Genomic DNA, 23,356 nt, shown 5'->3' with positions numbered 1-23,356 from the left:
TGCCGGTAGCCGGACCGAGCGAAGCAGGACACCGGGGGCCATCAGAGGGTAAAGTATATATTTATTTTTTATTTTTTGAAATTCACACACTATAGAAATCCATGCAGTTTGCATGGATTTATATAGTGTGAAGTTGACAAGCACTTTCCAAGTGATGCTAAAATCGCTTGGGAAGCGCTTGTCAACCCGCATGCGGAAATGAAAGTGAAGACCGCTTCACATCCGCATGTCCCTGGCAGGAAACCGCATGTACAATCCGCATGCGTTTTTTCCTGCCAGAGAGATGCAGAAACGCTCAGGAAAAAATCCTGAGCATTTCTGCATCGTGTGCACATACCCTTACGATAGTTTAGATTCCCAAGAGCCACCGAGCCCCGTATTCCAATTACCCCAGAGAGGTTTCACCACTAGTTACTCATTTTTCTCTGATGGAGACTGTTGAGTTTGATCATTTCAGTAGATGTGTTATTGTCTATAGTCAGTTTTTGACTATAGTAGTTAGTGCCCAAATTTCTCTGATTTAACCCCTTCCTGCAGCCAGTTTTCTGTTCCTATCTGGGCCCATTTTTCAAATCTGACGTTTGTCACTTTATGTGGTGATAACTTTGAAATTCTTCTCAAAGGATAATAGGAAACAAATGGACCTTACAAATTATTTTCCTTGAATCCTACAATACCCGATATACGGTTGTACATTACTGTCTGGGCACATGGCAGGTTAAGAAGGGAAGGAGCGACATTTAGCTATTAGGAATGTAGATGTTGCTGGGATAGTGTGCAGACACAATATATTGGGGACACTGTTCGTGGTCACCTGGCAGCTCAAAAGATGGCCACCACAAACAGGCTTGGCGCTATCTACTCCATTTTCCAGATCCCAGGGTTTGCCTTGCTCATCACCCTTTAACCCCTCTACATGTATTTGGACTTACACAGAGACCCCTAGGCTTGGGCCACAGTGTTACCTAATGTTCTGTGGTGTGAGATGGGAAGAATAGTCAGATATCCGGGTCAGAACCAAGAGGATAGAGAAAATACAAAATCAGAAGACACAAGAGTAGTCAGTAAACGGGCCGGGGTCACAACAAGAAACAAATCCACAAGCCGGGAGCTGAGCACAGAGGACTGAACCAGAGGAGGACAAGGCTGTATCTGGCAGCTTCCAGCAATATGCTTCCAGCTTTAGTAGGGTGCGGTGCTTTCCAAATGGCTGAAGCAGGGCGCAGATTACTCCAGCTGGACAGCACACACACCCATACTGCCAGACTGGATGGTACTACTGGTCCCAGGCATCCTAATCTTAGTGGCTGCACAGAGCCTGCGCCGCCCAGAGCTTCTGGTTCTGACGTCTCCTCCATCATCAGCGCCGCCTGCAGGATGAATAAGGCGGCTCCTGGTGAGAGAAGCTGACGTCACAGGAGCAGATCCCAGAGGAGATGGGACCCACCATTTGCACAAGCTCTAATGTGACCAAATGTCAGAAAACCAGAGCAGTAGAAATCCACATAAAGTGACTCCATTTTGGAAATTATAACCTTGAATGATATAATCTTTAGAAGTAGTGTGATTATTTTGATTCCACATCCTAAAAAAAAAAAGAATAAAAGAGAGGCGCTCCTGTGTATACCGGTGATCTTTGAGGGGAGGAAACCGGAAAATAGATTGACTAACCTTGTGTGGTTGCGCACCGCTGCACAACCACGGATTAAGGCTCCGGCGTGAACCGCACCCCGCACGGGTCTCAGGCTGACCAGCTGACAGAATCACATGGGGTGTGACATCACCGTGGGTCCTTGTAAACGGTTAATAAGCCGATATCTGCAGCCCCCAACCACCCACCCAAGAGGGAATCAAGAATACAAAGTTGCTGTGGATTTCAGTGGGGCGCAAGGTGACGGCAGGCCGGGGTATTTGTTACTCCATCATTTTTTTTATTAATCAAATGGCTTCACAACATGTTTCGTCTAATACCGCCTTCATCAGGTGATGGCCAATATTACCACACAAGCACTTTATATAGAAGTTTAACCAATTAACCAGCAGGTGCCAACAATTAACCAGTTAACCCTCAAATCCCCTTTCTAAGGGCCAACCTGACTTGGCTGATAACAGAGACAAAACATCAACACTAAAATAAAACTACATGAAAAAAACTATATATACAAATAAAAGAACAATATAAAAAGAGTAAAAGCTGCATATATTCATAATTACACTCATATTAAAAACCTAATAAAAATAAATATCCACTAGATTTTTCAATTCTACATAAATTATATAACTTACTTAATAATATTTTCAAGTCAGAGATTCAGACCTTCCGGGGATAAAGTTCCCAACTTATAGATCCAATAATTTTCCCGGTTTACCAACCTTTTCTATCTATCATGCACCGTGTCAGATATATGATCAATAATCGTAAGGTGCAGATATTTTGGATCTTTCTGATCTTCTAAGAAGAAGTGCTTTGACAACTATGGAACAAATCTCCATTTCTAATATTCTGCCGATGTTTATTTAGCCTGGCGCGCATTGGTTGTATGGTGCGACCTACATACTGTAGGCCACATGTGCACTCCAACAAATATATCACACTAGTTGGTGGCCCGATTCTAACGCATCGGGTATTCTAGAATATGTATGCGGCCGACCGGGCGCAATCACCAAAGCAGTTTTTAAATTTGGCGGCAATATCGGTGATTGGTCGCAGGCGGCGGCCGCGACCAATCAGCAAACCGTGTTAGTGAGGACTGGAGAGCGTGTTTAAATTTGGCACCAAAATCGCTGATTAGTCGCGGCCGGCAACCGTGACCAATCAGCAAAGCGGTGTTAAAATTTGGCGCCTATATCTCTGATTGGTCACGGCCGGTGGTCGCGACCAATCAGCAGAGCGGTATTTAAATTTGGCGCCAATAATGGTGATTAGTCGCGACCGGCAACCGCGACCAATCAGCAGAGCGGTGTTTAAATTTGGCGCCAATGTCGCTGCTTGGTTGCGGCCGGCCACCGCGACCAATAAGCTAAGCGGTGTTTAAATTTGGCGCCAATAATGCTGATTGGTCGCGTTCGGCGACCGCGAGCAATCAGCAGAGCGGTGTTTAAATTTGGCGCCAATACTGCTGATTGGTCGCGGCCGGCGACCGTGACCAATCAGCAGAGCGGGGTTTAAATTTGGCGCCAATACTGCTGATTGTTTGCGGGCGGCGGCCGCAACCAATCAGCGAACCGTGTTAGTGAGTACTGGAGAGTGTGTTTAAATTTGGCGCCAAAATCGCTGATTAGTCGCGGCCGGTGGTTGCGACTAATCAGCAGAGCGGTGTTTAAATTTGGCCCCAATACTGCTGATTGTTCGCTGCCGGTGACCGGGACCAATCAGCAGAGCGGTGTTTAAATTTGGCGCCAATAATGCTGATTAGTCGCGGCCAGCATCCGCGACCAATCAGCAGAGCGTTGTTTAAATTTGGCGCCAATCTCGCTGATTGGTCGCGGTCGGCTGGCACCGACCAATCAGCAGAGCGTTGTTTAAATTTTGCGCCAATCTCGCTGATTGGTCGGCTGGCGGCTGCGACCAATCAGCAGAGCGTTGTTTAAATTTGGCGCCAATAATGCTGATTGGTTGCGGCCGGCGACCGCGACCAATCAGCACAGCAGTGTTTAAATGTGGCGCCAAGATCGGTGATTGGTCACGGCCGCTTTTTAAATGTTGCGCCCAAATCGGTGATTGGTCGCGAGCAGCGTCCGCGACCAATCAGCACATCAGTGTTTAAATTTGTCGGCAAGATCGCTGATTGGTCGCGAGCAGCGTCCGCGACCAATCAGCACAGCGGTGTTTAACTTTTGCGCCAAGATCACTGATTGGTTGCGGCCGGAGAGAGCGCAACCAATCAGCGAATCATATTGGTGAGGACCGGGGAGCGGAATCGTATTGGTGAGGACCGGGGAGCGGAGCTGCCTGTGCAGCTACTTCCGCTGCGAGAAGCCGGGAGATGAGCGACTGCTCGCAGCAGAAGTATTCCGACCAGCAGCGCCGCTCCCCGGTCCTCCCTTGACACCCTAGCCGCATGGATGTCAGCGCCGCTGCCTGTGCGGCTACTTCCGCTGCGAGAAACCGGGATATGAGTGGCTGCTCGCAGCAGAAGTATCCCGACCCGCAGCGCCGCTCCCCGGTCCTCCCTTCCGCATGGAGGTCAGCGGCGCCGGCGGTCAAAGTCCTTCTGCTGCTACTGGCCGGGAGATGAATGCCTCGCGCCGGTCATCTCCCGGCTGCATCTCCGTCCCGCAGATGAGCCGCTAACGGCCACCATCTTTTTTCTGAAATCCCGCGTCGCTGATTGGCCTCTGCCGGACCAATGAGCGATGCGGGATTTCCTGGACAGACAGACAGACAGACAGATGGGATAAGACGATTATATATATAGATATGACGACTGGTAGTCTGTCCGGCATCTAATCTGAAAAGTCTCCCCCGTGGTGGGCAAACTAAAAGTTTTTGTTCCATTATTAATGATCCCACAACAGACACATCTTGATGTTCTACATCTAAAGCACCCATCCCCCCTTCCTTGGTTTATATTTTTATACTTTATATAATTCTTAGTCAGTGATGTGGAGCTAGGCGCTAACACATTTTTCAGATTCTGACACCTCTAATATATAATCCTTGGTTTGTCCGGCAGTTGCTTGCCCAAAATCGGATCACCGGATAAAATGAACCAATACGTCTTCAATAGGTTATGAAGAATAACTATATTGGCTAAATGTTGTAACGAGACTATACTCAGCACTCAATGGTTTAATAGTCTCATTTTTTACCACAGTGGTAGGTCCGGCCAGATTCCCCTTATTGTTTATCATTTCCAAGCATTTTTCTTGGGATAAACATTTGGCTTTCTTATATACATCACTGAATAATTTGTCAGGATATCCCTTTTCCCTGAATCTCATCTTTAAAATCCTAGATTCATTAATAAAATCCACATCTCTACTACAATTTTTCCTAATTCTCCAATACTGTCCATAGGGAATATTACGCACCCAGGCTGGAAGATGGCTGCTATCATATGCTAGGTAACTATTCGCATCCACCTGAAATGCTTGATGGTGATTATCTTTCCTTCTGGGTTTTTTTGAATCAGGACGTCAAGGAATTGAATACTTAAACTGGATATATTAGATGAAAAACTAAGACCCCGGGTATTATTATTTAATTCAGATACAAATATAGATGCTTCCTCATGGGTACCGGTCCTGACAAAGAAAAAATCATCTATAAATCTCCTAAAGAGACATATATGTCTAGTATATAGATGGGACTGTACGATGAAGACAGACTCAAACCTCCCCATAAATAAATTTGCATAGCTAGGGGCGAATCTCGTCCCCATCGCACAACCTCTCATCTGTTTATATGTGGTCCCTTCAAATGAAAAAATATTATTGTTTAAGATAAACTCAATACTTTCTAATAAGAACCTTTTCTGTTCCAAAAATATAGAGGTATCTGAACACAAATAATGATCAATAGCCTCTAAACCCAAAATATGTGTAATGTTGAAGTATAAGGAACTCACAAAAAACATAATAATGATAATCTTTTTATTTATATAGTGCCAGTATATTCCGCAGCACTTTATAACTCAGACAATTTACAGACATTATCATCACTGTCCCCATTGGGGCTCACAATCTACATTCCCTATCAGTCTTTGGAGTGTGGGAGGAAGCCGGAGAACCCGGAGGAAACCCACACAAACACCGGGAGAACATACAAACCCCTTGCAGATGTTGTCCTTGGTGGGATTTGAACCCAGGACCCCCGTGCTGCAGTGCTAACCACTGAGCCACCATTCCGCCCTCCTCCTAGGGAGGTAAATCCCTCAACAAGCTAATAAAATGTGAAGAATATTTTAAATAAGATTCAAGCCTAATCACATATTTTTGTAAAAACAAATCGACATAATTTGATAAATTAGCTGTAATAGATTTTATCCCCGAAATGATGGGGCGACCAGGGGGATTGGTAGTACTTTTATGGGTCGGAAATAAAAATAAGGGGTCTGAAAAAATTATATATCCAAAAATCTTTTCTCTCTCACATCCAAGATCCCCTCCCTAAGGGCCCCCTTAGTTAAGTTTTTATATTCCATAAAGATGGTGACAGAATTATCACAATCTAATTTATTATAATAATCAGTATCACTGAGTATCCGCAAACCTTCTCCAGTGTACTAACCCCGATTCATCACCACAATACCACCGCCTTATCAGCTTCCTTAATAATTATTCCTTTATTCTTCCGTAAACTAGAGATGGCTTGTCTTTCTGGAGCCGTCAGGTTATCCCTCTTTTTAATACGAGTAAAAGTGCGAATGTCTTTTAAAATCTATTGCTGAAAAGTCTCGAGATGACTTCCCTTATGGTGAGTAGGATAAAAATGAGATTTACCACCTAGTGGAACATGGTGGAAACCCATAGCTGGCACATGATTTTCGACTCCATTATTAGCAAGGGGTATACTGGCGTTTATTGATTTACGTTTTTCTTCAATAATAAAGTGATGTTTTAACGTCAATTTCCTAAAGTACTCATTCAAATCTACATATAAATTGAAAACATTCAAACTTGAAACAGGTCAAAAAGAGAGTCCTCTACTCAATAGTGAGATCTCCCCCTCAGATAAGGTGTGGTGAGACTGGTTAAAACTGCATACCATTTTCTGCTTCTCGTCTTTTTCTCTTTCCTCAATATTTACCCTACTGGCTTTGTCTTTTTAATTAGCAAATCCTACAGGGCTGCTATTTTTTGGGATGGCTCTACCTCGCCCCCTACATCCCCGATATTTCTTTTTCTTTTTGGTTGGCGAGCTTGGGCCGGCTGAAAAAATTGGGATTTTTGTATCATAAAGGAGCGGTGTGTTTTTTTACCATTGAGAGGCGGTGCAGTTTCATTAGTTAATATTACAGCTGGTGATAACAATTCTATTGAAGAAGTTATATTTTGCGGAGGTGGTAGCTTCACTGATTTATCAGTGGAACCTTCCTCTAATGATGTATGCCCTACACTTAATGACTGAGATATTATTGGTAAGGAATTTTGGGAATCAGGATGGATAGTTAAAATAGAAAAATCCAATGCACTAACACTCTGCGTTGAGGTTGCACCAATTAATTCATTTAACCCAAAATGAATTAGTGATGATTGCTCTGTATCATTGGAAACACCACTATCCTTATTCACCACTGGTAAGATAGAATTAATAGCTCCACTAGTGTTTGCTTGATTCTCCCCAATAGGAGAAGGACACAAAGTAACTATTGCACTGTTAGTTTCCATATCCATAGTTTGATTCGACAGGCACTTTCTGCACTGTGGATGTTGGAGAGTGAAAATTGCAAATATTCCATTTTATTACCCAACACATTGTCTCCTGGATCACAATCTGGGCACTTACATACCATAAATTAAGTGGGTTCTTCTCACTATAGTAATGCCAAGTACATGGATGATAAATGTGGTTTGGACACACTGCAAGGCTCAGAAGAGAGGAAGAGATATGACTTCGGGAGAGAGCGGATATTGCTGGATTGGTTTATGGAAGCCATGTTGCTTTTCTAGAACCTTTGAGCCACTAATAATGTGGAAACCTCTGTTATTACACTGACAGATGATGGACCTGAGTTGGGGACTTGTTTTTTGTGAGATGAGTAGCAGTTTTTATTGATATTCTTTTCACCTACAATGGTGAAAATAATATTTGATACACTGCTGATTTTTCAAGTTTTCCCACCTACAAAGAATGGAGAAATCTGTAATTTTTATCGTAGGTACACTTCACCTGTGAGAGACAGAATCTAAAAAAAATCCAGAAAATCACATTGCATGAATTTTTACTTAATATTTGGTACAGAAACCTTTGTTTGAAATTACAGAGGTCAGAAGTTTCCTGTAGTTCTTGGCCAGCTTTGCACACACTGCAGGAGGGATCTTGGCCCACTCCCCCATACAAATCTTTTCCAAATCTTTGAGGTTTTGGGGCTGTCGCTGGGCAACATGGAGTTTCAGCTCGCTCCAAAGATTTTCTATTGGGTTCAGGTCTGGAGACTGGCTAGGCCACTTCGGGACATTGAAATGCTTCTTATGGAACCACTTCTTAGTTGGCCTGGCTGGGTGTTTTGAGTCATTGTCATGCTGGAAGACCCAGCCACGACCCATGTTCAATGCTCTTACTGAGGGAAGAAGGTTGTTGGCCAAAATCTTGCGATACGTGACCCCATCCATCCTCCCTTCAATGCGGTACAGTCGTCATGTTTGGGATGGTGTTCTTGGGTTTGTACTCATCCTTATTCTTCCTCCAAACACGGCGAGCGGAGTTGATACCAAAAAGTTCTATTTTGGCCTCATCTGACCACATGACCTTCTCCCATGCCTCCTCTGGATCACCCAGATGGTCATTGGAGAAGTTCAAACGGGCCTGGACATGTGCTTGTGTGAGCAGGGGGACCTTTAATGCCCTGCAGGAGTTTAATCCATGACAGCGTAGTGTGTTACTAACGGTAATGTTTTAGACTGTGGTTCCAGCTCTCTTCAGGTCATTGTCCAGGACCTCCCGTGTAGTTCTGGGCTGATTCCTGACCTGTCTCAGAATCATTCTTACCCCACGAGGCGAGATCTTGCATGGAGCCCCAGACTGAGGAAGATTCAAAGTCATCTTGTGTTTCTTCCATTTCTTAATAATTGTGTCAATAGTTTTTCCATTCTTGCCAAGCTGCTTGCCTATTGTCCCGTAGCCCATCCCAGCCTTGGGCAGATCTACAATTTTGTCCTTGGTTTCTTTAGACAGCTATTTGGTCTTGGCCATGGTGGAGGTTGGAGTGTCTTTGATTGAGTGTGTGGAAAGGTGTCTTTTATACAGGTAACAAGTTCTAACAGGTGCAATTAATACAGGTAATGAGTGCAGAGTAGGAGGGCTTCTTAAAGAAAAACTTAACATGTCTGTGAGAGCCAGAATTCTTGCTGGTTGGTAGGTGATCAAATACTTATTTCATACAATGAAATACAAATTAATTATTTTAAAATCATACAATGCGATTTTCTGTTTTTTATTTTTAGATTCTGTCTCTCACAGTTGAAGTGTACAGACGATAAAAATTACAGTCCTCTCCCTTCTTTGTAGATGGGAAAAATTGCAAAATCACTAGAGTATCAAATACTTATTTTCCCCACTGTACATAACATTGTTTGGCTTTTTATTCCATATTTGGGAGGCAGAATGAACAAACAGTTGAACACCACACTTTACTGGTTCACGCTATGAGGTTTTCTATTAGACTGTGAACTGTCATTGTCTTGGTGAATAATTCAATATTTTTACATAACTTGCCATTTTTACAGACAGTTTAAGTAGAAATGTTCAAAACTATAAAATTCAAGGATATTTAATTCAAAAATAATAATTGATTTTCTTCTTGGCAGATGACTGTACCAGAAGATCAGAGGGACAGCCGACATCTTCAATTTTTAAATCAGATGATCTTGAGATCCCTCAGGCTACAACTGAAGTGAATTCCATTACTCCAGATATACCATCATCCCTTCACAGCAAAGATTTATCATCTAGTCTTATGAAACAGGTCCTGTCTTCTGATTCATTACTGACTATTAAGGAAAATCAAAGTCCCAAAATAAGCATTAAAAAACGAGTTGCTCCTAAAGCAAAGAAGCCATTTTCACATTCTGAATATGGAAATAGTTTTCCTCTCAAAATGTCTCTTCTTAAACATCAAAAAATTCACACAGCAGAGAATATATTTTCTTGTTCCAAGTGTGGGAAATGTTTTAACCAGAAATCAAATCTTGTTAGTCACCAAAGAACTCACACAGGGGAGAAGCCATTTTCATGTTCAGATTGTGGGAAATGTTTTACAGAGAAATCGAGTCTTATGAAACATCAGAGAACTCACACAGGGGAGAAGCCATTTTCATGTTCAGAATGTGGGAAATGTTTTGCAGAGCAATCAAGTGTTATCAAACATCAGAGAACTCACACAGGGGAGAAGCCTTTTTCCTGTTCAGAATGTGGGAAATGTTTTAACCAGAAATCAAATCTTGTTAGTCACCAAAGAACTCACACAGGGGAGAAGCCTTTTTCATGTTCAGAATGTGGAAAATGTTTTACAATGAAATCAATTTTTGTTAAGCACCAAAGAACTCACACAGGGGTGAAGCCTTTTTCATGTTCAGAATGTGGGCAATGTTTTAATCATAAATCCGATGTTGTTATACACCAGAGAACCCACACAGGGGAGAAGCCTTTATCATGTTCAGAATGTGGGAAATGTTTTACACAGAAATCACATCTTGTTAGTCACCAGAGAATTCACACAGGGGAGAAGCCATTTTCATGTTTAGAATGTGGGAAATGTTTTACACAGATATCAAGTCTGATCAGACATCAAAGAACCCACACAGGGGAGAAGCCTTTTTCATGTTCAGAATGTGGGAAATGTTTTAACCGGAAATCAGATGTTGTTATACACCAGAGAACCCACACAGGGGAGAAGCCTTTTTCATGTTCAGAATGTGGAAAATGTTTTAACCGGAAATCAGATGTTGTTATACACCAGAGAACTCACACAGGGATGAAGCCTTTTTCATGTTCAGAATGTGGAAAATGTTTTAACCGGAAATCAGATGTTGTTATACACCAGAGAACCCACACAGGGGAGAAGCCTTTTTCATGTTCAGAATGTGGAAAATGTTTTAACCGGAAATCAGATGTTGTTATACACCAGAGAACCCACACAGGGATGAAGCCTTTTTCATGTTCAGAATGTGGAAAATGTTTTACACAGAAATCAAATTTTGTTAATCACCAAAGAATTCACACAGGAGAGAAGCAGTTTCCATGTAAAGAATGTGGAAAATGTTTTAACCGGAAAGCAGATGTTGTTATACACCAGAGAACTCACACAGGGGAGAAGCCTTTTTCATGTACAGAATGTGGGAAATGTTTTAACCGGAAAGCAGATGTTGTTGTACACCAGAGAACCCACACAGGGAAGAAGCCTTATTTATGTTCAGAATGTGGGAAATGTTTTAACCGGAAATCAGATGTTGTTATACACCAGAGAACTCACACAGGGGAGAAGCCTTTTTCATGTACAGAATGTGGGAAATGTTTTAACCGGAAAGCAGATGTTGTTATACACCAGAGAACCCACACAGGGAAGAAGCCTTATTTATGTTCAGAATGTGGGAACTGTTTTACCGAGAAATCAACTCTTGTTACACATCAGAGAACTCACACAGGATAGAAGCCATTTTAATGGAAAATGTTTTGCGAATAAATCATCTCTTCTTAGTCACCAGAGCAGTCACAAGGAAGAAGCCTTTTTTATTTCTTAATATGGGAAATGTTTAACTTGGAAAAACACACTTATTAGCAAGAAAAAATCTTTCTAATAAGTGAGTGTGTCTTATAGACTTTAGGCAGCTTCCTGTTACTGAGGAAAACATTGAAACAGTGTCCTTCCTGATCAATCAGAAAATTGCTCTCTCCTCCACTCCACTTATCTAACTGATTGGTGCAAAGTAGGAGAAGAAACTACAGGAACCTGCACAGAGGCTGCATGTCCTGAATGAGCAGCTGAAGACTTCCTCAAGGACCTTTCAGATCATTTATGAAATGAGCCATTTTTAATGATTTTGACCATGTGAATTCAAATTGCACAATAAAATTTTTAGTTGCCTCTTGTTTCTGTGATATCAGAGTTTTCCTTTTACTGCTACATATAATTGATGAAAAAACACAGCAAAAAAAGGGCAGCAGGGACCTGCCCAGATCTTCAGAACTAAATGCACTACCAGGGTGCAGCAAACCCACATAAAGATGGCGGCTACACAGGTGCAAAATACTGATGAGACAATCACTCACAACCTACCATTTCATGGAGGGGGTGACTGCTTAGTATTAGAATTGCACACAAAATGGCTTGTATAGGGTGCTGTTCACACTAGGGTAGTGCACAGTATCCGACTTACAGTCTACTAGTTAAGCCCATACTATTAGATTAGGCGGGCTGCCCAGTATTATCCAAGTGCACCCCATAGGAACAGACACCCCAGTTTACAATGCCGGAACTGATGGGCCTGGCTGCACCCTGGAATTAAAAAGTGCAAAAATACATATATATAATATATGAGATATTAGTTGATATGTTGGCCAAAATATGTAAGCTCGGAACCCGAGACAAGGGTTCTCATGCTTACGAGCCCTACTCTAAACACAAAAAGCAAAGCCACACCAAGAAGAATTAAAATTCCCCCTAGTGTGAACAGCACCCTATACAAGCCTTTTTGTGTGCAATTCAAATACTAAGCAGTCACCCCCTCCATGAAATGGTAGGTTAATTATTCTTGGTGTGTCTTTGCTTTTTGTGTGTACATATAATTGATGCATAAAAGTTTCAGTACTTTGAAACATTATTTTTGCAAATATAAAGATGCAAATATTTTGTTATGCCAATTTTCTGATATTTATTTAGAGGAAACTTAACAACAGTTCAAATAACTAAAACCTGTCTAAACACTATTGCGAAATATAAACAGTTACAGAAATTGCGATACAAAATTTGGTCCTCATTCAGGGACAACTCTTTTTTGCTTGCTTCTTGTACTCCTGCATTGAATCATTTCTTACAATTGTTCAATCATTATCTGCAAGCATTTTCATTGATATCTTTTCTCCATATCCGCAATATCTTGGTGAAATCTCTCAGCATGCTTGTTGCTCACAGCTCTGCTGTCACAGCTTCCCTGTCCCTAACGCTAGGGGTGCCCTAGCTGGCCCTGTTCCCTGGATTACTTCTGAAGGTGAAGATGCTGGGGCGATGTACCTTGTCTGAGCTCCTCAATCCACCTGCTCCCTTCCCCCACCCGGGGAAGAGAGGAGTAGTAGTGTATCGCAATACACCAACCAGACTAACACGGTAATACAAACAGGGATAAAGGAAATACCAATCATACAAATATATGCACACAAACAAGAGAGGATAACACTGGGGAGTGGAAGAATGGGGTAAAACCAAAGTAGAAGAAGAGGATTATACACACAACCAAAACCATGCAACAGTCTTAGCTAAATCCACAAACGCCTTCTCAAACAACAGCTAGCTCTGGTAATGACTGCTAGCTAGAATCCAGTATATATAGGAACGGGGAGTGGCTAATAGTGAATAGCTGTGAACACTAAGGCAGGAAAGCTTCAAGGAGCTCTCAACTGAGCAGATGAACTCCTGTACTGTTAGAAGAAATCTGCACCATTTAATATGAAGGTGAAAGGCTTCTAATGAGTGCAGGATTAGGAGGAATCAGACTCTGCAGTGTTCTGGCTCCTCTCTGTCGCAGTAAACCCATGACAGTAACCCCTTCTACGAGGGACCTCTGGAACCTCATAGCTGGGTTTATCAGGGTGTACCGCATAAAAAGACCAGATCAACCTGGCTGCATGGACGTCAGATGCTGGTACCCACATCCTCTCCTCAGGACCATAACTCTTCCAGTGTACCAGTTACTGAAGTGACAGATGAACTAAGCAAGAATCAACGATCTTACCTATTTGGAATTCCAAATGTCCATCCACAATGACCAGAGATGGCAGTATCGCTGATGATACAAAGGACGCAACGTATTTTTTGGGTAGAGACTAATGGAACATTATGGATCCTAAAGGTGGGCGGCAAATCAAGGTGGAATGCTACGGGATTGACGACGGCCACAATCTTATAAGAACCAGTGAACCTGGGACCCAGTTTCTAAGATGGAATCTTCAACTTAATGCTCCTTGAAGACAACCACACCAAGTCATCACACAGGTCCAGACCCACCACACGTCTCCAATCAGCCACACTCTTATATTTGGACCCCATCTTCCTCAAGCAATCAAGAACCCTTTGCCACACAGACGTAATTGAAGATGGAAAACGTTCTTCAGGTATTCCTGTTAAATGGGGACTTACCAGTGGATTCATGACAATGATTATTCACTACAAATTCAGCAAGAGGTAAGTCAGTAACCCCATCCTCCTGATTCTCAGACATAAAACACCTAAGTCTCAAGATTCTGGTTAACATGTTCAGTTTGCCCTTTAGACTGCGGAAGACTGCTGAAGAGAACAACAGATGGATCCTCAAAAGATTGCAAGATGCCCATCAAAATTTGGAAATAAACTACATCCTCCAATCAGAAAAAATATCAGTAGGGTTCCCATGTAATTTTACCATCTCTCTGATGAAAATCTGCATCAAAGTCTTGGTGTTAGGTAATGCGGATTGCACAATGAAATGTGACATCTTACTGAATCTGTCCACCACCACCAAAATTACAGTATTACCTACCGACACGGGTAGATTAGTATTAGTGATAAAATCGAACGATAAATGAATCCACAGTCTACTGGGAATCGCCAATGGATGGAGAGACCAAGATGAACAAGTATGAGAGATCTTAGAACATGCTCAGACACGGCAGGCGGCTACATACTCGTGAACATCCTGATGAACTCCTGACCACCAAAAACGCAGAGTAAGGAGATCTGTAGTGTCTTTATAACAGGGATGTCTGTCCAAGACCCAATCATGATGTTCACTGAGAACTCTAAGATGGAGATTCACATGTACAAACAGTTTACCTAATAAACAGGCAGCAGGTGCGTCCCCCTGAGCCTCAACAACCTCCTTCTCAAGATCGGAGCATATAGATGCAATAACCACCCCATTTTGCAGTATAGAAACCGGTTCACAATTATCTCCACCGCTGGAAAAGGCATCCACCTTAATGTTCTTGTTCCCTGGCCTATATGTAACGAAAAAGTTAAATCTGGTGAAGAATAACGGCCATCCCACCTGTCTAGGCGTTAGACGTTTCGTAGACTCTAGATATACCAGATTCTTATGGTCCGTGATTACCATAATCGGATGATCTGCCCCCTCCAGAAAATGATGCCACTCTCCAAAAGCCCACTTGGTTGCCAAGAGTTCCCTGTTACCAATGTCATAATTTCTCTCAGCGAGTGACAGTTTTTTAGAAAAGTATGCACATGGATGCCATTTACTAGGAGATGCACCCTGCGACAAAACAGCCCCCACACACACTTCTGACATGTCAACTTCAGCAATGAATGGCTGAGTGACGTCAGGCTGCATGAGAATCGGCACAAATACAAAACACTCCTTAAGGTATTGAATGCCTCCCTGGCCGGACTGTACCATTTAGAAAAGTCAGTCCATTTTCTGGTCATATCCGCCAGAGGTTTGGCCACTACCGAAAAGTTTTTATGAACTTGCGGTAGTAGTTGGCGAAACCCAAATACCTTTGTAACGCCTTTAAATCCTCAGGACAATCCCAATCCTGTTCCGCCCAGACTTTTGCTGGATCAATGTGAAAACCGGTGGATGATAAAATCTAGCCTATAAAAGGGATCTCCTCAAGAGAACATACACTTCTCTGGTTTAACAAATACTTTATTGACTCTGAGTATCTGTAAGACCTACCTGACATGTACCTGATATGACTCAAGGTCAGGCGCAAAAATTAATGTAATCAAGATAGATCACAACAAATATACCTGCCGGGTGACTAAACATGACATTTACAAAATGCTGAAAGACGGCGGGAGCATCACTCAACCCAAATAGCATGACAAAGGTTCTCATAGTGTCCCTCAGGCATATTGAAAGCTGTTTTTCACTCATCCCCCTCTTTAATACGAATGAGATTATATGCCCCCCTGAGAACCAGTTTAGAAAACCATTTTGCTGCCACGATCTGATTAAATAAGTCCGGGGTGAGAGGGATCAGATACGGTTCCCAGACCGTGATTGGATTTAGTTTGCAGAAATCTAGGTAGGGGCGTAACCCCCCGTCTTTCTTTACAAGGAAAACCCCTTCAGCAATGGGGGATGACGATGGTGTGATATGATCCTTTTTTTTAACTTTCCGTGATATAGTCCTTCATGGCCCGCTTCTATGGACCAGAGATTTTACAAAGTCTGCTCTTAGGCAGCTTGGCCCCAGAAACAAGATTAATGGCACAGTCATAAGGTTGATGGGAAGGGAGATTTTGACACCCCTGCTCCGAGAACACATCCTCAAAGTCAGACAGGTATTTAGGCACAGACTGGGTATCCACACTAGCCAACCAGGTGCCCAGTGTCCTTGACAATACTTGATCCAATTTGCTACCTCCTGAGTCTGCCAATCTACCACAGGGTTGTGCAGTGTGAGCAAAGGTAGTCTCAGAACCACAAGAGAGGGCAGACCCTCTAGCACATAAAACTCAATACATTCTGAGTGTATGGCCTACCTGTAGATGTAACCCTCGGATGACTTGAGTAAAACACCCCTGGCTCAAGGATGCAGAGTTGATGCTGATTATGGGTATGTGTCTGGACAGTGTATATGGTTTGAGGCCCCGGACCTGGACGAACCTAACGTTTATCAAATTAAACCCGCCCCACTGTCCAGAAAGGCCGAAATGATCACCTTATTTTTGTCCAGATGGATTCCATACTCCCCCTTTACGCTGAACTCGAGTTTGACACAGAGAACGAGTCACCACACCCAACTGCATAGGCTCCTCAGATGACTCAGACCAGGGTTCCCTTGGCGCTGGACCTCTCGCATATTGGGGTGTTTCTTTATGTCTCTGGCGAAGACTGTGATCCACCCGGATAGCCAGAGACATGGCTGCTTCAAGAGAAACTGGAGTCTCCTATACGACAAGGGCATACCGATAGCCCTTGACAAAACTGGCTACGTCGTGCGGGGTCATTCCTCTTAGTGTCAGTGTATCACCTCCGAAACTCAGAGCAATACACCTCCGCTGGCCGATCTCCCTGCTGAAGCTGACATAGCATGGACTCAGCCAGGGAGATGCGGTCAGGGTCGTTGTATATATGACCCAGGACTAAAAGAAATTCCTCCACCGTCCGGAGCAATTGGGAGTCTGGCGGGAGAGAAAATGCCCATACTTGGGGGTCATCCTGAAGGAGCGAGATTAGTATCCCCACCCATTGCTCCTCGGTTCCTGAGGAGATAGGACATAACCTGAAGTACAGCTTACAGGCCTCCCTGAAGAAAACAAACATGTCACGCCCCCCCAAAGAAGCTGTCAGGCAATGCAATCTTGGGCTCCACAGGGGGTTGCCTGGGAGTCATGGTCCCAGGACCTGACGTGTTAGGGAGCTGCAGCATGACAGTGCATAGATTTTCAACCTCTAGGCTAAGTTGCTGCAGTTGCCCTGTGAGAGCTGTGATAGGATCCATGATGGATCAGAAAACAGTTTCAGCCAGAGCTAATGTCATGACTCTGTTGTCGGGTATCCCAGGACCAGGGGCTCCTTCCCTGTCCCTAACGCTAGGGACGTCCTAGCTTGCCCATGTTCCTCGAATTACTTCTGAAGGTGAAAATGCCGGGACCACGTACCTTGTCTGAACTCCTCAATCTGCCTGTTCTCTTCCTCCACCAAGGGAAGAGAGGAGTAATAGTGTAAGGCAATACACCAACCAGAGTAACAAGGTAATGCAAACAGGGATAAAGGAAAATACCAATCATACAAATATATGCACACAAACAACAGAGGATAACAGTGGTGAGTGGAGGATGGGAAAAACCAAAGTAGGAGAAAGAGAGGATTAATACACAACCAAAACCATGCAACAGTCTTAGATAAATCCACCAAACGCCTTCTCAAACAACAACAAACCACCAAACTCCTAACCATGCAGCATGAGGCTCTCTCTAGCAATGACTGCTAACTAGAGTCCAGTATATACAGTTGTGCTCAAAAGTTTACATACCCCGTCAGAATTTTTGCTTTCTTTGCCTTGTTTCAGAGAATATGAATGATAACAAAAAAAAATTTGGTTGGGTGAAGCCATTTATTGTCAAACTACTGTGTTTTCTCTTTTTAAATCTTAATGACAACCAAAAACATCCAAATAACCCTGATCAAAAGTTCACATACCCCAGTTCTTAATACCGTGTATTGCCCCCTCTAACATCAATGACAGCTTGAAGTCTTTTGTGGTAGTTGTGGATGAGGTTGTTAATTTTATTATTCCACTGTATAGGAGGCTGAGGTGACCAAACTGCATAGGGGGGCTGTGGGGGATATAATACTGGGTCTATGGTGACCATACTGTATTCGAGGCTGTTGGGGACCTTGGATTGAGACTGGAGAAGAGGGAAATCTGCAGAGTCTAGCTCTGCCTGTGATGGGTGTGTATGTGACTAGCAAAGTTATAGATGTGGATGTGGGGTAGATATGCCAAGTACGAGTTAAATGAAAATATTTTGAAAGCAGAAAAAAAGGGGGAGAGAAGGTAATGAATTTATTTCTCTGCGAGGCACTGTAGGACTAGAGAAAGAAAAACTACTGTAAAAACTACTATATACCAACTATCCTTGTGTTTTTTCCTGGTCTTTTAAAAAATACACACACTTTTTTATGTTGTGCACTTGTCACTGTGACGTAGCATCATATGATCTCAGGGGTCCGTTACTGCTCGCCTTTCTTTTAAATGTATTGTCCATATATTCCAGTACTTTTGAATTGTAATCCTTACTGTGGTTTTGTCCTGATGAAGAGGTTTGTAGACCTTGAAACGCGTTGACGCAATAAACTGCAATCATACCACATCTGTGTCTATGATCACACTTTGGATACTTGGCAGCGTGTTTTTTGAATCAACAGATTCCATATTCTATTGCATCAAACCCCATTGGTAATCCTGCAGCAGCCTTCACATGCTTTACACAGCGATTCTGACTGTCACAACCCCATCAGGTGAGCGGATTTCTTAACTCCCTACACCCTTTTCTGACAAGATAAGACCCTATCTTGTATTTCTTGTCTTTCCAGTTTTTTCATTTTTATTTACCAAAAGGACCTAGAAAGAGATCTCCAAATGGCAGAAGAGACCGGGTACTTAGCTAAAATGGAATCATGTATTTCATTAAGAAGATCTACACTTAAAGAAGGTGGAAAATAAAGTTTATTTATAGGTAAACCTTCCGGCACACTGAATGCACTGCCTGATATCTACCCCCAAAGCACTAAACACCACCCCCACACTAAGAATATTGACTGGATTTTCGTCCATCAACTCTGCGATTAGACTAAGGGACAAAGCGTCAGCCTTGACATTCTTGGAATTGGGGAGATAAGTAGCGGAAAAATCAAACCAGGCAAAATGGTCCCACCAAACCTGTCTGGTGCTTAAGCACCTTGCAGCATCACTATACAACAGGTTTTTGTGATCAGTAGAGACAGTCACCTTATGTCTTGCCCCCTCCAACCTATTTCTCCATTCCTCAAAGGCTCTTTTAACTGCCAGAAGCTCTCGGTCACCTATATCATGAATAGACTCTGCTTGAGTGAACTTCTGGGAAAGAAAAGCACAAGGATGTAGATACCCAATTTTTTTTCTGTGAAAGAACAGCTCACATACTAATAGCGGAAGCTTCTACCACGACAAAGAAAAGCAGATTGACCTCAGGTTGGCTCAGAACAGGAGCCCTAGAGAAAGCTGTTTGAGAGGATGAAAAGCATTTACTGCCTCAGCTGACCAAGAAGAAAAACCTATTCCCTTCTTAGTTGTGCCTGTAAAATACTTGAGAAGGTAGAGCACTTACTGACTGCTCCACTGACTCAGCTAGCTGAGGGTGGAAAGCAGTGTCAAGTAAGGTGGACAGCAAGAGACATGGGAGGAGAAATCAGCAATGGAAGAGGTGGGGGAGGCCGACCAGTGGGAGGAGAGAAGGAGATGAATTAGTAAAGCCATCAGTAAGTTCTTTCTCTTCTCTATCAAATTATTTTTATTGAGTTTTTTAGAAGGGGAGGATATACAATACACACAAAAGGATCTATATACTATACTAACAGCCTGAAGAAAATAGAGGAAAGGGAACAGGGGAACGAATAAAGAATAATAAAGAACAAAGTATACATACTTACACGTCCTCTACTGTCTGGTTATCTCGTACGTCTTTTGCGCAAGATGAGACATCGGTGTATTCATCGGGACTTTTTGATACAAATATAAGGATTTCATCCTTTATTTTTTTTATCAGGATCTGAGGAAGTGTCTTCAGAAATATTGCTTTCTTTATCCACAGGCAAATGACAGTAAATGTTATTGGAGTAAAATTCACTATATGATTATCAGGTGATATGGATTCCTTCATCATAAATAGCATTGGATCAGGTCCCAGTGATGTTAACCCTTTGCTGTCTTCTATATGCTGCGATCTATAGTGATCGCGGCATATAGGAGACAGCAGGAAGAGAGGGGGTCGTCTTACTTACCTCCGAAGACCTCCGTTTCGTTTGAGGACCTGGGGTTGCTATGGCAGCTGGAGGTCACATGACCGCCTCCAGCTCTGCCATATATGGTGTCCTTCCTGTCTGGCTTCAGCCTGTATGTAGCTGATGCCAGACAGGAGACTGACTGAAACAGTCAGTGAAGATCTCATGTAATGTAATATATGTCTATTACATTACATGAGATCAGTGATCAGAAAAATAAAAATTAATGTCCCATACAGGGACTAAGTAAAAATGTAAAAAAAAAGTAAAAAAAAAGTTTTTAAACTATTAAAAAAAAAAATCACAAAATAAATAAAAATAAATAAATAAAATATTAAACCAATAAATCCGTATATTATTACAAAACCAAAAAAAGTACACATATTTGGTATCGCCGCGTCCGAAACAACCCGAGCTATAAAACTGTCACACTAATTAACTCCTTCTGTGCACACCGTAATAAAAATAAATAAAAAACGGAGCAAAAAAATATGCTTTTTCATCATATCGCCAAACAAAAAGTGGAAAAAAATGCGATCAAAAAGCAGAATGGAAATAAAAATGGTACGGCTGAAAACGTCATCTTGTTCCGCAAAAAAAAGCCGCCATACAGCTCCATCAGCCGAAAAATAAAAAAGTTATAGCGCTCAGAATAAAGCAATGCAAAAAAAAATTTTTTTTTCTATAAAATTGTTTTATTGTGTAAAAGCGCCAAAACATAAAAAAAATACAGTAAGTATAGTATCGCTGTAAACGTACTGACCCGAAGAATAACGCTGCCTGATCACTTTTACCACACGCAGAACGGCATAAAAAAAAACTCAAAAAACAATTCCTGAAGTGTTTGTTTTTGTTAACTTTACCTCCCAAAAAACGGAATAGAAAGCGATCAAAAAATGTCACGTACCCAAAAGTGGTTCCAATAAAAATGTCCCGCAAAAAACAAGCCGTCACATGACTCTATCGGCCGAAATACGGAAAAATTATAGCTCTCAAAATATGGTGATGCAAAAACTAGATTTTGCAAAAAAAGCGTATTTTAGTGTGTGACAGCTGTCAGTCATAAAAACCCGATATAAATCTGGTATCTCTGTAATCGCACCGACCCGAAGAGTAAAGTAATCTAATCAGTTATATCACACTAGGAACGGCATAAAAAATAAATAAAACAAATATTATTCACCTGCTACTGATTTATTATGTCTCCCAAAGATCCCAGTAAGGCTCTGCTCACATTTAACCTGTGCTCTGCGCTGAGCACTTACACCAGAGTTTCCGTGTAAATCTCTGAAATACGTGATTCAGCCAGAACCCATGATGGAAGATTCCCTGTAATGAGGCAGATATAGGCCACTGTGGATGCCGTCTAGCCTGGGATCCCACGGTGTCATTTGTTTTAGGCGTGCATAAAAGTGCGGTTGGCCACAGTTTTGTGCACTTCTGAAAAAAAGGACACCACTAAACAGAGGCCAGACGGAGTCCAGAGTAACTCTGCTGCCTCATTACAGTGAATGGATCCCGCAGGGGTTTCATCTGAATTACATCACTTGGAAATTTAGATGGAAACCCCGATGTAAGTGCTCAGCCTAGAGCGCCGGATAAATGTTACGTAAAATGTTCCCAATAAAAGCTTCAACTCAGTCCTCAAAAAAAGCTAGTCCCCACTCAGGTCCATCATCTGTTAAAAATATAAGGGACTTCCAAGTTACTGGTAGCAGAAAGGCTCTGGAAAAGCAAAATGGTCCTTGCCCCCCAAAAGAAATTCAGAAAATTTTGTGCTCCCAAATCCAAATGCCTATTCTACAATAATTTGTTCTCCAATTGTCAAATAGCACTCCTTCCCCCTCAAATCTCACCGTATGGCTAAGTGGTACGATACAGCCACATATGGGGTATTGACACTTTTAGAAGAAATTGTGTGACACATTTCGGCACCATTTTTACCCATTGCCCTGTGTGAAAATGTAAAATCTGAGGGTAAAACATTTTTTTGTGGTAAAAATATAATTATGCTTTTTTCACTGCCCATTAGTATAAATTTAAAAATGAAAAAATGCTCACTACTTCCCTAGATGAATTCCTTGAGAGGTGTAGTTTACAAAATGGCGTCACTTGTGGGGGTTTCTGCTGTTTTGGCATGTCAGCGACTCTTCAAATGTGACATGGTGTCTGCTGCCTATCCCAGCCAACATAGCGCTTCTTTCTCTTCCGAACCCTGCCGTACACCAAAGCAGTGGTTTTCCCCCACATATGGGGTATCGGCGTGTTCAGGTGAAATTGCACAACAAATTTCATGGTGCAATTTATCCTGTTACCCTTATGATAATACAAAATTAGGGAATGAAAAACATTTTTTGAGGGAAAAATGTGAAAATTTTATTTTTACGGCTCAATATTATAAACTTCTGTGAAGCAGCTGGGGGTGCAAGGTGCTCACCACACATCTAGATAAGTTCCCTAAGGGGTCTAGTTTCCAAAATGGTGGCACTTGTGGGGGGTTTCCACTGTTTAGGCACATTAGGGGCTCCCCAAATGTGACATGGCGTCCGCTAATTATTCAAACAAATTTTACATTCAAAAAGTCAAATGGCGCTCCTTCCCTTTCAAACCCTGCCATGTGCCCAAACAGTAATTTGCCTCCACATATGGGGTATCAGCGTGTTCAGGAGAAATTGCATAACAAATTTCATGGTGCAATTTATCCTGTTACCCTTATGATAATACAAAATTAGCGAATGAAAAACATTTTTTGAGGGAAAAATGTGAAAATTTTATTTTTACGGCTCAATATTATAAACTTCTGTGAAGCAGCTGGGGGTGCAAGGTGCTCACCACACATCTAGATAAGTTCCCTAAGGGGTCTAGTTTCCAAAATGGTGGCACTTGTGGGGGGTTTCCACTGTTTAGGCACATTAGGGGCTCCCCAAATGTGACATGGCGTCCGCTAATTATTCAAACAAATTTTACATTCAAAAAGTCAAATGGCGCT

General features: G+C 42.3%; 2 protein-coding genes across 3 annotated transcripts in view; both read left to right on the top strand.

Annotated features, from left to right (window-relative positions):
- LOC141198593 (uncharacterized) overlaps positions 1-23,356 on the top strand; it is a 259,680-nt gene that overhangs the window by 77,115 nt on the left and 159,209 nt on the right. The window lies entirely within an intron of this gene.
- The window catches only part of LOC141198599 (uncharacterized), a 127,354-nt gene that overhangs the window by 65,240 nt on the left and 38,758 nt on the right, over positions 1-23,356 (top strand). Inside the window, exon 5 of the mRNA XM_073663023.1 lies at positions 9,843-10,862. Coding sequence (XP_073519124.1) covers positions 9,843-10,862 — 1,020 coding nt within the window. The remainder of the gene's footprint in view (positions 1-9,842; positions 10,863-23,356) is intronic.

The sequence above is a fragment of the Phyllobates terribilis genome, unplaced genomic scaffold (assembly GCF_046119375.1).
Source record: "Phyllobates terribilis strain yellow unplaced genomic scaffold, ASM4611937v1 Scaffold_98__1_contigs__length_5973952, whole genome shotgun sequence".
Lineage (NCBI taxonomy): Eukaryota > Metazoa > Chordata > Amphibia > Anura > Dendrobatidae > Phyllobates > Phyllobates terribilis.
This window is presented reverse-complemented; position numbering and strand designations above follow the sequence as displayed.